The sequence below is a fragment of the Myotis nattereri genome, assembly GCF_964212035.1.
Source record: "Myotis nattereri genome assembly, chromosome: 1".
Classification (NCBI taxonomy): Eukaryota; Metazoa; Chordata; class Mammalia; order Chiroptera; family Vespertilionidae; genus Myotis; species Myotis nattereri.
Window position 1 is genome coordinate 29,858,359 of NC_138075.1, and position 18,772 is coordinate 29,877,130.

The window sequence follows — 18,772 nt, forward strand, 5'->3', positions numbered from 1 at the left end:
CACTTATCTATTCAACTCAGTGTGAATAAAATCCTTGAATATCCATTTTAACAGAATGAAGTGAGGTTATTAGGATCATTTTTAAAGTCTGTTCAGACACTAAAAGTCTATGATTCCCTAACTATATAAATGACAGTAAAAGAACAAAACACAGGTAAAATCCAATAACCTACTGGGGCTGTTCCTAATTTAAGACATCATTAAAGTCATGGTCCATTTGTTGAACTAGCCATTCTACAGAACCTAATCTTAATTTCATTTCTGTCCTCATCTCTGCCCTTGATTATACACCATCCTGGTATAAATCATAATTCCATGTGATTTTTCAAACATTAAAAACCCAGAAAGTTCAGGAAAGTAAATTATCCTAAAAAGCAAGCTTTTAGATAGTCAAATATTTTTAATTTGTACTAAGTTATATCTAGCACCTTCATAATCAAGATCAAATGAAACAATAGGGCTTTTTGAAGAACTTAAAACAAAAGGAAAATAAAGAAGCTAAAGAAATATTCATATTAAAACCCAAATAATACAGGTTAATTGAAAAATTAACTACATGGAAACCATAAAGAACCAAATAGTGCAAGGACAGAAAAGCAGACCACTGTACAGTATATACACTCTAGAAACAAATCCATCTGATTTAGGTACCCTAAAATCCAGAAGGAAAAGGATAGTTTTCTCAAAAAAGGATGCTGGATCAACTGGATATTCGCATGTTTGAAAAATAATTCTTAATCTTTCTCTACCTTACATTATTCACAGAAATTAATTTGAAATGCACCCTAGAACTGCAAGTAAAAGGAAAAGCAATAAAACTTGTAGAAGAAAATTTTGAATAATAGTTTCATGATCCTGCAGTAGGCAAAAGTTTTTTAAATAAGACACACATAAAAATACGAAATATAAAAAGAAAATTTAATAAATTGAGCATTAATATTAAGAATTTGTATTAAGACACCATTAAGAGAGTGAAAAGATCAGCCACAAACTGAGAGATGATATTTGCCATACATATATCTCCAAAGTTCACCTATTCAGAATTATAAAAAAGTCCTACAAATCCCAAAGATAGCATATTGAAAAATATACTAAAAATTAAAATATTAAAAGGTATTCAACATCATTACTCATCTGGAAAATATAAATTAGAAACCACTACACATGCACCAGAATGGTTAAAATTTAAAAGACTGACAATATCGCCCAGCCGGCATGGCTCAGTGGTTGAGCGTCGACCTATGAACCAGGATATCACGGTTCAATTCCTGGTCAGGGAACATGCCTGGGTTTGGGGCTCAATTCCCAGTGTGGGGTATGCAGGAGGCAGCCGATCAATGATTCTCTCTCTCCCTCTCCCTTCCTCTCTGAAATAAATAAAAATAAATTTTTTTAAAAAAGACTGACAATACCAAATTTTGACAAGAATGTAGAGCAACTGAAATGCTGGTGGGGATAGAAGTACAACTTTTGGGGGAAGCAACAACCCAGCAATTCTATACCTAGAAATTAGATAATATATTCATCAAAAAATACATGAGAATATTCACAATGATAAAAAAAAAACAAAACAGAAGCAATTCAAAAAACTAGAAGCATTAACAAAAGAATAAATAATGATCCATTCATTCAATGGAATACCACACAGCAATAGAGAGAGTGAATAACTGCTATACACAACATGGATGAATATCATAAACATAATGAATGACAAAAGTCATTCTATTTATATCAAGTTCAAGAACACACTAACTTAATCCTTGAGGATAAAAGCAGAACAGTGATTACTTGGGGGTGGCAGAGGAAGTCCATACTGACTAGTACATGGCATCTAAGAAGATTCCGGAGTGCTGGAAATGTTCTAAATCTTGATCTGGGTGGTATTTACAAGGGTCTATATGAAAAGTTCATCATGTTGTACAATTAACATCTGAGCACTTTACTGCATGCATGTTATATCTCAAATTTAAAAACTGTTACAGCAGGTAATTCAAATGGATGTAAATTTTAATAAATATTCTTACTACAGAGGATACACTGTAAATTTTTTAAAAAATGTCCAAAGACTAGGAATAAGGTGGCCCAAGTGTTAGTCCTAAGTCTATCATTTAGATGTGTAACCTTAAATAAATCACTTAGCTGGGTCTTAGTTTCTTTACCTACTAGAGGGGGTTGGTACAGATAATCTTTAAAGTTCTTTCTATATCCAACTATCTGAGGCTTTGAGATAAACTGTTTCATTAAAAAATGAAATTCTAAAATTTCAAACTACCATATAGATACCTAATGCCTGAATGTGGCAAAACCAAGTTAGATCTTGTAATTCTAATGGGAAAAAAAAGTTAAAGTCAGATAAGTGCATGCTGCTATTTATCCTGAATTCTCAACATCTATATTTAATCTCATCTACTTTAGCCTAGACATTCTGGTGCCACCCCTTCAGCAGCCAAAAAAACCTGACATCCAGATTACCTTTCCTTGTGTTTCTAGGATGGGTTATTCATTCTTCCAGGCCCTGCTCAAACACTATCTTATTTAAAATACCATTCCTCCTACAGCCATTCAGTCAAAATTAATTGTTCCTTTCTCTGTACACCCACAGTATGCTGCCTGTACTTCCTTTATAGCTCTTATTTCATTCTGTATTAAAGTTGCTTTCCTGTATACAAGTAGGCCCTTTCCAAAGGAAGGATATACCCACTCAGCCAGCCAGATCAGCCAAATCAACTCTGGAAAATCAGTAACCACAGAGTAAGATCACCTTCATAGCTGATTCTATGTTAACGGTGGCAAAGTGAAATAGTAGGCACTAAATGCTGCTGTTCCCTACTCAAATCAAGAAAAGATTACAATGAATATTCAAGATACTAAACTAATTCCAGCCCTTACTTTAGCCTACTCTCCAGCAGAACAATGAAACAGCCAAAGGCAGATAGCTGAAGAAAGAAGTAAATTAGGTCTACAATGGGGAAACAAATTATTTTATGTTCATATATAGATGGTTAAGGAAGAGGCAACTGAATTACTTGGGGGTTATATATTCAGCATCACTTTTCTGTTCATTGACCCTGCTCCTACAGGGTTGGTACAAAATAACTTATATGCTCTGATCACAAATAATTGGATCAGCACAAAGTTCTTCCTCAAAAAATTTTAGAGACACAACTGTAAAAATATAGTCAGTCCTTCTCTGAATGGCTAAAATGGGAAGATATAAACAATGCAGGAGCTGTCAATGGCAGTTTTTTCCATTGTGGAAAGGCAGATCTATGGTATGAGAAAATGAGGCTTACAGAATGAAGCAAATATAAGAAAATCCAGAAGACCTTCAGACCCTAAATCCAATATTCGTAGAGCCTAATCCCATATTTAGGTTTTGTGAGATAGACATCCCATTACCCTTATAATAAATTTCACCTTTACTAAAGCTAATTCAGTTTGAACTGTCACAATGAAAACAATCCTGTGATAAACTGTTACTTTGATGATCCCCAATTAACCATGCATCCTACTATTCCTAGTCTCTTCCCACAATAGCTATGGGCTGACCCTGTGACTATTTTGACCAATAGAATAATGGCAGAAGTGAAGCTGTGCCAATTTCAGGTCTAAGCCTTCGTTGGTCTGGCAGCTTCTGCTTCCTCACTATCACAATGCTTGCTCTTGGAATACTTCTTGGAAGCCTGCCATCACACTCTGATGCTAATGAATCAGCCACGTGGAGAAACCCATATATAGGAGGACCAAGGCCCTGGACAATAGTTCTAGTCAAAATTCCATGTGACTGCAGCTATACCAGAACCCCAAACAATGCCACCTAAAGCAAAAACACTGAGTTAATTCACAGATATGTAAAAGAGATTAAGTTGTAGTTTTAAGCCACTAAATTTTGTGGTGGTTTATAAAGTAAATTTTAACTGACATGAAAGTTCAATTCATATGCAGGTAACTTGGGATTATACTTTCCTAAAATAAGACTGTGATCTGGAGCACAGATTAGACAAATCTGGCTGACCATCTGTTTTTGCAAATAAAATTTTATTGGGACACATTTCATTTACATGTTGTCTATGACTGCTTTCCTGCTATAAAGACAAAGCTGAGTACCTGTGACAGAAATCATATTGCCCAAAAAGCCTAAAATATTTACTATCTGACCCTTTATAGAAACAGTTTGGTAAACCCCATCATACAGTACTTGGCAAGTGTTTTAATATATAAATGACTTAATATGTAAACCTATTTTTACAGACAATTCTTCACACTTAAAGGTCAACTCTATAAATATTTACAGGCATATCTCATTGTATTGCATTTTGCCTTATTTGCTTCCAGATATTGAGGGGTATTTTTAAAACTGAAGGTAAGACTGCACCAGCAAAAAGATTACAATTCAAATGATGGCTAGCATTTTTTAGCAATAGGTATTTACTTAAATTAAGGTATGCACTTTTTTTTCAATATAATGCTAGTGCACACTTAATAAACTACAATATAGTGTAAACATAACTTTTATATGCACTGGGGAACCAAAAAATTCATGTGACTCACTTTACTATGGTCTTTACTTTATTGCAGTGGTCTGGAACCAAACCTGCAATATCTCCAAGATAAGCCTGTCATAGCTATAGCTCAACACAATGCAAAGCATGTCAAATGGTACATACTTGTAATAAACTGGATGTTTGTACACCCCTCTCCAAAATTCCTATATTGAAACCTGTTTTCCCAGTATCATGGTGTTTGGAAGTGGGGCTTTGGGAGGTGATAGTCATGGGAGCAAAGCCCCACAGAGTTCCCTCCCCTCTTCCACCACGTGAGGAGACAGAGGAAAGACAGCTTCTACAGGAAGTGGGCACTCACTGGACAGTGAATCTACTGGTACCTTGATCCTGGACTTCCCAACCTTTTATTAGCTACCCAGTATAGCACTTTGTAATAGCAACCCAAATGGACTAAGTCAATACTAAACTGGGCTATACTGTTTGTAAACAAGTCAGGCTATGGTCAGACTGATATATTAATCACTGATAGGAAAACAACCTAATAATAAAATCAGATCCATAACTATTTAGCTACTTAAAAATTCCAACTATTGCCCTAACTGGTTTGGCTCAGTGGATAGAGCGTCGGCCTGTGGACTGAAAGGTCCCAGGTTCAATTCCGGCCAAGGGCATGTACCTTGGTTGTGGGCACATCCCCAGTAGGAGGTGTGCAGGAGGCAGCTGATCGATGTTTCTCTCTCATCGATGTTTCTAACTCTCTATCCCTCTCCCTTCCTCTGTAAAAAAAATCAATAAAATATATGAAAAAAAAATTCCAACTATGGGGGTAGGGGTACTTCCATTTCAAGTTTCTCACATATTGGATATGACTCACTTCTGAATTGCATTATGAATCAGAAAGGAATAAGTGTTTCATTATGATGCATAATTGACAATTTTAAAAATTAATATCATTTCACAGATCCATCTGTAGAAGAAAATTGGAAAATCCAAGTCCAGTATTAACTTAATTCAATGATTCTCAAGCTTTCCTTCCAAAAATTATCTAAGGTAGGCATTGGTATTCCCCATTTTATGGATAGAAAAACTGAAGTTTAGAGAAGTTAAGTAACTCTAAAAACTTCACTTAGATATAAACTCAGGTAGTCTAATCTATTCTGAGTTCAGTAAGTCCTCACTTAACATCATGGATAGGTTCTTGGAAACTATGATTTTAATGAAATGACATATAACAAAATCAATTTTACCATAGGCTAATTGATATAAATAAAACTTAAGTTCCTACAGCATATTTCTGGTAACAAAAACATCATCAAACTTCTAAATAAAGACCAAATGTTAAATGTTAAACAATGAAACAAATGTGAGTTATACGTCCATACATTTAAGAAAGATTAATAAAAACAAGTAGATAATTATTTTCCAACCCGCTTCTTCCATTTCAGAATCTTAGGTGGCCAAAACCTGCCCCAGGAACTCAGGATGCAAGAAGGGAACCAACCCTGGACGGGATGCCATTCCATCACAGGGAGCATCAAACACATTCAGATTCACACAGACAGGGACAGTCTAGACCAGGGGTGGGCAAACTTTTTGACTCTAGGGCCACAATGGGTTCTTAAACTGAACCGGAGGGCCGGAACAAAAGCATGGATGGAGTGTTTGTGTGAACTAATATAAATTCAAAGTAAACATCATTACTTAAAAGGGTACGGTCTTTTTTTTTTTTTTTAGTTTTATTCATTTCAAATGGGCCGGATCCGGCCCGCAGGCCGTAGTTTGCACATGGCTGGTCTAGACACACCAATGCACCTAATGTGCACATCTTAGTGATGTGGGAGGAAATTGGAGTACCCAGAAGAAACCCATGTGGACATGGGGAGATCTATAAACTCCACACATAGTGGTCCCAGCCCAGAATTGATTTTTATCATCAACGTTATAATAAAACAATGTTAAACAAAATGATGTTATTGGAGGACCTGCTGTATCTGTGTGAACCTAAAGCATAATATTGTTCAATGAAGATATATGTCTTATTTTTGCAATAGTTTTATTTTAAACATGTAACAGCAAAATAATAACTTTTTGGAAGAATACTAACTTTGCTTTCCAGATCTCTGGTATATTACCATAATTAAAATTTTAAAAGGTAATACCTCAAATACCTCTATTAGTCTTACAAGCCTGGTTGTGTGAATCAGTTATTACCCTTACATGCATGTAATTATTCTAAATCTTAAGCATTTTGCAATTTGAACTCCCTGTAGCATGTGATATTGAATGAAATAAAATTGCACATATTATGCAGTGGAAGTAACAGCCTTTTATTCCATTTATACTTGGTATAAATATCTGTCTTTCTCTAGCAATTTTTCCTGTTTGAAGGAAAGCATTTCAGATCAATAATTTTGCTGTCATTAATAGATTGTAGATAACATGAATATAAGCAATAAGAGAATGGTAAACATGAGGTATGTTCCTGAGACTGGGTTTAATAAAATTTGAGAGTTGAATGAGATTTTAGAGAGCATCTATTGTACTTTACTTTTTATGGATAATGATATCAAACTCCCACTGGAAAAATCCAAAATAGAAATTGATCTAGTGTTCTTTTCCCATAATAGTAGTAACAGAATAAAGATTGGTCTTTCTAGTCTTTGCTATAATAGATTTTCTGAGTATGATAATAATAGTTAGCCAATATTTTAATATAAAAAAGAAAAAGAGGGGTGAGTGGGGGTGAGAGATTAATCAGGGAACTTATATGCATACTTGAGGCCTGATGCATGAGATCCCTGCAAGAGTAGGCCTTCCTTCCCCTGGCTGCCAGCACTGGCTTCCCTCCAGCCGCCAGCAGGCACCCAGGACCCGGGCTTCCCTCCGGCCCTAGCTTCATCCGGAAGGATTTCCAGAATCATGTCTGGTCTAATTAGCATATTACCCTTTTATTGTTTTAGATAATTATATAGACTTATTAAACACAAAGGCTGTTCAGTTAATTTTTTTCTTTGCCTAATCATGCTTGAAAAATTATAATACCTTTTGCACAATTATTCATACTAGAGGCCCATTGCACAAAATTTGTGCACTGGGGGGTGGTGGCTGTCCCTCAGCCCAGCCTGCACGCTCTCCAATCTGGGACCCCTCAGGGGATGTCCGACTGCCAGTTTAAACTGGCAGTCAGACATCCCTCTCACAATCCAGGACTCCTGGCTCCCAACCGCTCACCAGCCTGCCTGCCAGCCTGATCACCCCCTAACCACTCCCCTGCCAGCCTGATCAATGCCTAACTGCTCCCATGCCGGCCCAATTGCCCCCAACTGCCCTCCCCTGATTGCCCCCAACTACCCTCCCCCACTGGCCTGATCGCCCCCAAATTCCCTCCCCTGCCGGCCCTCTTGTGGCAGCCATCTTTGACCACATGGGGGCAGCCATCTTGTGCAAGGGTGTGATGGTCAATTTGCATATTACCTCTTTATTAGATAGGATATGCATAGCCCATGGACACAGACAACAGTGTGGTGAAGGGCAGGTATGGGTAAAGAGGGTCAATGAATTGGGGGGCAGGGGGTGAAAAAGAAAGAAAAAAACAGATGGTGAATGATTAGGAAAAATATATTTTTTTTATTGATTGAGGGGGAGGAAAGGAAGATATAATGTCTGATTCCATATGTGCAAATTCAAATATATACTTATATACAGAAGAATAAACAAAAACAAAAATCTTAAAAGTGGTTAACACTAGAGAGACTGGGGAAGTAAGGTGGTAGGGATTCATTTCACACTTTACCTTTCTGTAGTGTTACGTTTTTTACAATGCACAAATACACTCTAGTAAGTCTTTAAAAATATGACTTAAGAATTCAGGAGTTTTTCTACTTGCAAGTGAATTCAAAAGTAACTCCTACTGTATAGATACTAATTTTATCAAAGCATAATTTTTTAAATTTGCATTAGAATCAAAATGCTTAGTATTGACTCTTAAATGGAAGAGGAAAGGTAATCACTTAAATGATGAATCCTTTTTTATGTCTGAAAATATTTATTCAATTTCTTGTTTCCAAGATATTAAAAAATTCTTAACCTTGAATTAGGCTTTAAAGATTAATTTCTTCAAGTATACTTTTTTCTTTATCTTTATCTTTTTTTTTATTGATTTCAGAGAGGAAGGGAGAAGGAGAGAGAGAGAAAAACATCATTGATGAGAATCATTGATTGGCTGCCTCCTGAATGCCCCACACTGGAGATCGAATCTGCAACCCGGGCATATGCCCTTGACTAGAATTGAACCCGGGACTCTTCAGTCTGCAGGCCAACGCTCTATGCACTGAGCCAAACCAGTTAGGACAAGTATACTTTTTTCTTAATGTTCTTTTAAAAAAAAGAATTTATCAGTACTTAGAGAATTAAAGGAAACATTCCATTTATACTTGGCACTCATACTGTACTTGCTCTCTTACTTTTCATAAGTTTCTGCATTTTTATTAACATTTTCAGCATCAGGAAGATCCAATTAACTCTGATTCTGAAATCTCAAAGTACAAAAAAATAATTAAATTAATAAATAATAACCCATTTATCCACTGATGCCCCCAACCCAAAAGTGAAAATACTTATTCTTTAGACCTCACTTCAAGTCTAACTGAAGGTGATATCTATCATATATAATTCTTAGCAAGGTAGTTTATGTGCTTCTTCCGATGGCTATTGCAGATTATAAACTAGAAGGGGAAGGGCAAGTATATAAAGTCAAATACAGTACAGAACCATACTACCCCACTTCATAATAAGAGATATTCAAAATAAAATATAGAAATATAATTATTGAGAGTACAGTCAGACTTGTGCTTGAATTCTGGCACTGCCACTGGTATAAACCTGAACAAGTTACTTAGCTTCTCCACTTCTCAGGCAGCGTAAGAGGAAGGATTGAATAACATATGCAAAGTGCTAGAACAAATAGAATACATTTATACCATATATAGGCCCAATACATGTTACTTATAATTAGTTATACCTGTTTGAACAGAAATAATTATATCATGTTCATTAAATATTTTCTATCTTAGAAAGGAGGAAATGTGTAATGGTTTGAAAATTTGTTGTCAAAAGTGGCTTGAAAATTACTTTGGTGCTTATACTTACCTGCATCAAAAATAAAAGAGCCTGGCCCAGCGTGGCTCAGTGGTTAAACCAGGAGGTCACGGTTCAATTCCCGGTCAGAGCACATGTCCGGGTTGTGGGCTCGATCCCCAGGAGGCAGCCGATCAATGCTCTCATCATTGATGTTTCTATCTGTTTCTATCTCTCTCTCCCTCTCTGAAATCAATATAAACATATTTTAAAAAAAATAAAAATAATAAAAGATAAAAGTACTTTATTCCTTGAAATGCAACATAAATTAAGCATGTATTTGTCAATATCCAACCTAATTAAATACTGTGTTCATGTTAGCTCCATGAACATAAGGTCTTGTGTCTCTTATTCACTATTGTATCCCTCACTTAAGCACATAAGCTGGCACACAGTAAATGCTGAATATTAAATAAAGTATTTCCTTCCTCTCAATAACCATATAAGGTAAGCATAATTCCCCCATTCAAAGCTAAGGATAAACAGGTAAACTGTAATTAAGTGTCTTGAAAGTGATAGAAGAAGTACAACTTTTGACTCCTATTTTATGGTGTTTTGCCATTTTGACCATCACAGTTAACCTTCCAAATAAATAACAGCATTTTTTGAATTCCTTTTACCTATAATTTAAAATTTTCATTTTTAAGATAACATTTTTTGGGGTGGGGCGGGCTAGAAGGGGTCAAAGAAGAAAAACGGGGACATCTAATACTTTCAATAATAAAGATAATTTAAAAATTTTAATAAATGATAAAATAAAATAAAACACATAGATAAATAAATATTACCCTAAAATAATCCTCATACAGACTATGACTATCAACTAAGAGGTACTATGTTAGATTTGATAGTATAAAATGTCTCAAATACACATTATTAATCACCCTATTAACAGTTATATTAAACATCTCCTATGCAACTACTTCATTACTAGGTGCTATGGTGAAAGGGCACAAAAGAAGTAAGGAACAGATCACCTGTTTGAAGAACTTTAAAATCTATTTTAAATAAGATTTTGTACATGAAGCTGTTAGCAAATTGCCCCAAAGGAACATACAAAAAGAAAAGGAAGATTACCGAACATATACTCCAACCTAGACATACATGGTAGGCATTTTCACATACATTATCTCAGTTATTTCTTAAAACTCTGTGAAGTAAGTATTGCCAGCTTCATTTTGGAGAAAGAAACTGGAATTCAGAGAGGTTAAATGACTTCGCACTATCAAGGGCAAACCAGAGTGTGAAATCCAAGTCTCTTTGACTCCAAAGTCCTTTTTTCAAAAAAAAAAAACAACAAACTGCATCTTGCAGCCTCCCACATGATTGCAGGGTACAGACAACAATTTATAAACACAAAGAAAGAAAACAAAGAAAGACATTGTAGAGAAAAGATTTTGCTGAGGAAGTGAGGTTTGAGCTGAATTTGAAATAAAATATAAGACCGAAACTACAGCCAATTAGAAAGGATATATGCACCCCTATGTTCATAGCAGCACAATTCACCATAGCTAAGATTTGGAAACAGCCTAAGTGCCCATCAGTAGATGAATGGATTAGAAAACTGTGGTACATATACACAATGGAATACTATGCTGCGGTAAAAAAAAAAGGAACTCTTGCCTTTTGCAACAGCATGGATGGAACTGGAGAGCATTATGCTAAGTGAAATAAGCCAGTCAGAGAAAGATAAATACCACATGATCTCACTCATTTGTGGATTATAGAGAACAACATGGACTGATGAAAAGGGACAGACCCAAAGACTGAGAAACAGCGATCAGGCTATCAATCCCCAGAAGGAAAGTAGGGGAGGGCGGGGGTAAGGGGAAGAGATCAACAGAAGGACTTGTATACATGTATATAAGCCAAACCAATGGACATGGACAACGGGGGGATGGGAGCATGAGTTTGTGTGTGGGGGGGAGGTTGGGGGTTAAAGGGGGGGATGAGGACACATTTGTAATACCTTAACTAATAAAAAAAAAAAAAAAAAAAGACCGAAACTACTGGTAACAGAAAAAGGGTTAATACAAAAATTTCTAAATTGACGAAAATCTAAATACTTTTCCTTAGTTTATACTGACAGCACCTGATCTCTGAAACATTTATCTTTTCTTCCATTTCTTATTTTCTTGCATCTTTATGTATAATTTACCTCTCCCCCATAACAATTTCCATTGTAAAGACAAAAAAAAAATTAACTAAGCATGATATTCTATATATCTCCTTCCAGCTGGCCAAGATGCTAAATGATAGAAACATATATTGTCCCAGAGCTTAAAGTGATCTCAGAGAATGATTCCTTCATATTAATGGTGAGAAAAGTTGAGAGACAGAGTTAAGTAATATTGTTCAAGGTTATAAAAAGTTTACTGGCCAGATTACCATTAGAAAGTGAGTCTTCTAGTGTTGTGTGACCCAGTGTTCCTTAAATGTTCTGTGTGTGTGTGTGTGTGTGTGTGTGTGTGTGTGTTCGTGCCAAAGTATCAAAAACAAAAGAATGATGAAGTCTGGGGTTACATAATGGGCTCACTTGAACTGTCTTTGAAGTTCCAGATTTTATCTTAAAAGCTCATGCATTCTATACTCAGTACCTAATTTACTCATGCTTATCTAATATTAAAGTGGTTTAAATTACAGTCTCAAGTAAAATATACTTCAAAAATTATGTTTGGTTTTATTAATCAAGGTCACCACAATAAGTTTCCTTTTCAAAAAATTAAAAATAACACTTAAAAAGAATTATTATGTTTGTTCCCACCGTTTAGAATCTAAGGATTAGAAAGAATCCTTAGAGTATCCCTTAACACAGTATCATGTACCTCAATTTAAGAAGCAGGACACAAATTGTGTAATGCTCCGTTCACCAGATCTCATTTCCTTGCTCCTTTATTTTTCAAATTAGTAAATTTTTAAAGCACAGTAAATTTCATTCTTTCAAAATGTATAGTTTACTGGCAAAACAACTGTAAAAATTGTTGGGACTGTTTATTTAATTACAAAAGTTTCAAGAAGTCCTACTTGTTTAGTTAAAATTAATTAAATACAAATTCACTTATGAACTCACTAAACAACCTGAACAGAACTTCTACATGACAATACTTAGGTATTTGCTTTTTGGGAGGTCATTCAAAAATTAAGTAAGAATTGCATGCTATTCATATTAACTATAGTCTCAATTACTTTTAAGCAGTTTAAATAATCTTTTCTTTGTCCTAATTTATCTTCTCTTCCCAGATGTGAAAAAAGAAATCCCTGTGGTTTCATTATTTTCTTTTTAGTATTGTTTTAACATCTCAAATCCCAAATATGCTTGTTGTTCTTCAATCCTATTTCCAGGAGCAAAGCATAGATTTTACCTGTTTTACTCAGTTTCAAAAAAAAAGCATCCAATTCAACTTACCAACGTATCTATCATCTATAAGAGCAAAAATGGACTCATAGTCATTTCCTCCTCAATAACATATTGCTGATTCTCCACCATATATCTCAGTTAAAGTGAAAGTCAAATATGTTTTTAATATAGTTAAAGCTCTTAATGTGTAACAATCTATGTACCCATCTATAATAATAAAAGCGTAATATGCTAATTAGACCAGACATCCTTCTGGACAACCTTCCAGACAAAGCCGGGGCTGAGAGGGAAGCCTGGTCCCGGGTGCCAGAGGGAAGCCAGTGCTGGCAGCTGGGGAAAGGAAGGCCAACTCTTGCACGAATTTCGTGCATCAGGCCTCTAGTAGTTTATAAAGTCTTTGGCCAATGATGATAGTGTTGATTTAATGATTTTCTACTTTAACTAAAATTTTAATTCTCTAATATATTGCTTCCAATCCAAAATTCATGAAAGAACAACCTAGTTTAAGAAATAGGCTTCCTTTTAACAAAAGTCATATAGATCAATGTTGATATGTCTGCCAGAATACACAATTCCATTTGGTAGGATTTAGATTTTGTTTGCAATAGTAATTTGGCTACTTAAAAACAAAGATATATTTAGATATCCTCATCAATAAATGGGTTTTTCAAAATACAACATAGATAGTTATAATGCACAGGTATAAGCTTAAGGAACACAATAAAATAAATGCTTGAACAAGTCCAGAGTTACATGATTATCATTTCCTTGACTTAGAATTTGGTTTTTTAATATTCTGAATGGCTGAAATACTCCCTACATGTAACTAATATTTTAGGTGTTCTAGTTTACAATTAGTCTCTTATCTCTATTGTCTAGTCAGATCTTGTTCTAATAACTCTTACTGATTATAAATCTACAGCTTAGCCCAACAAAAATGTATGTTACTAGAGAAAAAGTATTCGTTTTTAAAATGCCCTTTGCTAAATATTTGCATCACTTCTCATTCACGCCACTATTAGTGAAAATTCAGGTAATGAATTATCATTTTTAGCTAAGTGCTTTGATAGCAAACATTAGCAGTGGCTAGCTAATACGATATTAAATACCCAATGGAACATAATCTGTCCCATTCTATATTAACTACACACATATTCATTATTTTCCTGATATTGCAGAGAAACTTTTGTAGCAGAACTAGTGTGCTCCCTTGATAAACAGCTTCATTAGAAATAGAAAAAATTAGGTGAAAAATGACACATTTAAAATACAGTTACCCTTGTATGTAATTATTAAGACTCACTGTAAGTACTAGTATAATTACTATAGCTATCAAAAAAAAAAATCCTACATCTGCCCCACATCTTCTTTCAGTTTCGAAAAAGCAGATACTTGTTTGTTTTCCTCATGCTATTCACCCATCCTATAATCTTTTATCTCTGTTATAAACAACAATAGAAGTAGAGAACATTAGAAACAGATATATTGAAAACTAGGTCTTATGTCACCAAAGACCTATAATACTTTATTTATAGCAAATCATCATAAGATAGTTATTGACAACGATATTGTTCCTAGAGATGGTCAATAATGTTCAACTTAAAATGTTTCCACGATAACCTATTTTATATACAGAAATGTTCCCAATTTTTCTGATAAAAATTAATTAATATAGCTAAAATATCCATTTATATTATTATAATCTGATTTCCAAACCCTAAATAATTCAAAATATCAAGTAAAAAAGAAATGCCTTTACTAAATATTTTCCTTCCCACAACTATATTTTTAAAATTCTAATAGTTAATTCATTTGATGAGACATTTCAATAGACTGTATACTATAGTTGTCAAATTCATAGCTGAGCTGAAGATTACAAAAACATCTAGAAGATGAAAAGTTTCATGGTACAAATATTATCTTGCAATAGAAAATTTAAAATGTCACACAAAAATTAAAAATTTAGAAATTACAATACAGTTTCACAACAATACTACCACATGTGTGCTTGGGTAGACAATACTTTCTACTACCTCTGTAAAACAGATTTAGACCATGGGGGCCATGGGGACAATGCTCTACCAACTGAGCTACCCGACCAGGGCAACATTTTCATTTATAACATTGCCACCGAGAATACATAAAATCCCTATTATGAAGCATGCAGAGGATATTTTATAAGTCCTTCACCTTTAAAGAGAGCTGCAAATTAAAACTCACAAAATCAGTTTTAAGTATGGTATCTTAACTCAATGTTCTTAAGTATAAAATCATAGTGCTTAAGTCCAGTAAAGAGTAATTTCACACAGTAAAACTGCAACATTTGAAGTTCTACAAGACACAAAAATTGCACAACATAGCTTTTTTTTGGCACAATATAACATGGAATATCAAGAACATAAATATTAAGCTGTTTGTTTGTAATAAAATCCACTACTTGCAGACTGAAGGCTGGTGCCCTTTCATCTGATTCTTCTCTGTGTTTCCAGGCTCCATCATAGTAGACAATACTCATATTAGTAACTTTTCAAGTAAAAACCTCAGAGTTATTTCTGACTTCAAAAATCCATTATTACCGTTACCACTTCTCCCAAATCTGCAACTTCTACTTCTTTCCTTCAGCTACATCCTTATTCCTGACCCTACTTTTCCCCTAAACTACATGAAACAGCATCTCCAGATTCTCTTCAATCCCACTGCAAAGTCTCTTCTCTCCTTGACATTCTGCCTATGCCCACATCTATTCCACCTAGGCTTCTCGTATTCTGCTCAAGAGCCTCATCCTCACCAACTAACATTTTCTTATTTATTTGGTTTGTATTTTAGAGAGAACGAGGAGAATGAGGGAGGGGGGGGGGGGGAGAGAGAGATCGTTCCACTTATTTTTTCATTCACTGGTTGAGTCCTGTATGTGCCCTGATGGGAGATCAAACCCCCAACCTTGGCATATGGGGACGATGCTCTAACCAACTGAGATACCTGGCCAGGGCAACATTTTCATTTATAAGGTTGCCACTGAGTTTCAACTACCCTTAAAAATGTCAGTTTCTACTTAACCTCTGGTAAATGTATTAAATTCTGCCTACAGGTAATCACATTTGCTCCTAATCCATCTGAATATGGGATTCCTTTTACATTTAGCCCTCATATGCACAGGTAATTTATTTAGACAATTTTAGCAAAATAATTACATACATTGTTAGTGGTTTGCATATCAATCTTATTCCTATTGTACTGTAGGGATATGGATAAGGGCCAAATCTTTCAAAGTATTCTGTACAACTATGTCACTTGACCCAAGTAAGAAGATTTGATAAGTAAAACTATTAGGGAAAGCTTAAATAAACAATTTTTTAAAAAATCTCTATGACTTAACTTTAAAACATCTATGACCTTTCATTTCCATGGTCAGTTGACATACTTTGGAATTTATTAAGCTTCACTCTTACTACTCTACTAATTTTCAAAACATGGCTAGAATTTAAAGTGCAAGTTGATATAGAGTCTACACCTTTACACCCCGCGATTAGATTCTTTGAAAATCAGCAATGTGAACTCTAACAATTCTGAGCTATAACTGTATCTTTGCATATGGCAAGTTTCAGCACCAAAAAGGGAGGACAGCTCATCTTCTGATTTGGGGGGATTCCCTTCCCAGCAATAGGTTTAGACCAGTTTCTCCACCCAAGAGGCTATTAGGAAAATTCAATAAATCGCCATTAACATCTAGAAAGAAAACCAGGAAAAGGCAACCCATTTGCGTAAAAGAATGTAGAGTGTCGTGGATATCTCCTTGTCATAAAACTCGGCAGTTCAATTAAGCTTTGCACTCAGTATCTACCGAGAGAGGATTTTTGTTAAATCTAATAATAAAAGCAAGTCTCATTCAATTTAGTCCCTCCTCGAGCACCGTCTCAACCTGTCAATATTTGACAAGGGAAAAAAAAATTAAAAAAGAATCGGGGAGTTGGGGGGGGGGGGGGCCGCGGAGGAGAAACGCACACGAGGATTCCTGTCTACATCACTCCTTTTTCCGAAATCACAACAGTAAATCTTGGATTTCCTTCACTCCCGACTAAGCCCTCAGATTCTAAATATAGTTCTTTAACCCCCGCCTGGCCACGCAATTGCACAGAAGCCTGGCCAACTACAGAGCCACAGCAGAAACCCCTACAAATTGGCTGGCTCTTCATCTCGGGAGTCGTGCCCTGCAGCAACGGAGGGAGATCACCCAAATACAGCGCAACGGAGTCAGACGTGCGGGGCACACGCGGTTTCTGCGAGGGAGGGAAGCGCGACCCGGGAGAAGTGTGCTCCTCACCAGCTTCGGGACCATGGCCGGGGGGAGGGGGGTCCCAGAAGGGAGGAGGACCGAGGAGCCCAAGTGGAGGAATCCTCTCTCCAGTGAAGGGGGCTGGATCCCCAGCCGCAGGTTCAGCCGGTCCCTCTACACCTTTTACTCTAAGGAAACCAAGGGGCGGGCAGAGGGCCCTCGGCTCAGGAAGGCGGAATACGGACACTTTCCGAGGTCCGGGTGCAAGCCGACCCCCCACCTCCCGGGGGAGACTAGGGGTGTCCCATGGTGGCGGAGGGGATGCCCGGCTCTCGAGGGGCAGAGTTCCGCCTCTTGAACACCCAAGTCGTGCCCGGCCCGTGCCCCCGGCGAGCACGGCACGAGCGGCTCCGGGCCACTCGAGTGGGGGAGGGGGCCGCGAGGGGGTGGGTTCGGGATTCCCCTCCCGGACGGGCGCTGGCGGAGGAAGTGCGCGGGCCGGCGGGAGCGGCGAGCTCCGGACTGCGGAGCCGGCATCCCGCGCCCGCACCGGCAGCCAGGAGCCCCGCAGCGCCCGCCGCACCGGCCCCTCGGTCCCCGAGGGCCAGGGACTTGGGCTGCGAAGGTACCGGGGCCGGACATCCCACGGGACCGGCACTTGCTCCCGGGAGGGGTGGGAGCACGGGAACACCCCAGCCTCCAGCAGCTCCGCGGTGGTAAAACGCCCCCCTTTCCTGTCCCCCTCCTCAGCCTGCCCTCCTCCCGAGGCCGCAGAGCAGGGTCACCGCCGGCAAGAAGCCCGAGGCACGTCGGGGGCGGCGGCGGCGGCGATCCCGTTCTCCTCCCGGTTACCTGTGAGGACTCCGACGCGGATTTGATGGTCGTGGTTCGTGAGGATCATCCCCTCGGTCGCCATGTTTCCCAGCGCAGTCACCGCACTGACAGGAGCCGGGAGAAGCGGGAGCTCGGAGCGCGCGGCCGGGAGCGCGCCCGCCGGGGACCGCGCGAGACCGCGAGCGCGAGGTGAGCGCGAGGGAAGGAGGGGGGGCGAGGCGGCCGCGGCCGGTCCGCTTGCGCCCGGGAGAGGCCGCGCCGGCAGCGCGCGAGGCCGCGGGACGGGGCGGAGTCCGGGCGCGCGACCCCGAGGCCGGTGCGAGGCGGCGAGCGCGAGGGGCACACGCTGTGGCCGCCGGAGGGGGAGTGCGCGGAGGTGTCGGTCCGGGCGGAGAGTCCGAGGCCGCTCTGCCGAGCGCGAGAGCCCGGGCGGCTGGAGAGCGAGAGACTGAAGGGAACGGAGAGCACGCGCTCGGAGCTTGCGGGGGCGGACTCGGGGCCGGGGCGGAGCTACACCGCGAGGCGTGGAACTCGTGGAGAGTGAGGGGAGGAGGGGGAGCCGGTGGCGGAGCGCCGGGAGCCGGCCGGACCGGCCCTGCCCGGGGGACGCTCAGGACGCGCGAGTAGCGCCGGATTGGCTGGGAGCAGGCGGCGCGGTGCGCGCGA

General features: G+C 38.4%; 1 protein-coding gene across 9 annotated transcripts in view; it reads right to left on the minus strand.

Annotated features, from left to right (window-relative positions):
- GPHN (gephyrin) overlaps positions 1 to 18,559 on the minus strand; it is a 435,000-nt gene extending 416,441 nt beyond the window's left edge. For all 9 annotated transcript variants that reach the window (XM_081088057.1, XM_081088055.1, XM_081088059.1 and 6 more), the window contains exon 1: positions 18,125 to 18,559. In XM_081088057.1, coding sequence (XP_080944183.1) covers positions 18,125 to 18,188 — 64 coding nt within the window. In that variant the 5' untranslated portion in view covers positions 18,189 to 18,559. The remainder of the gene's footprint in view (positions 1 to 18,124) is intronic.
- Between the last annotated feature and the right edge of the window lie 213 nt (positions 18,560 to 18,772).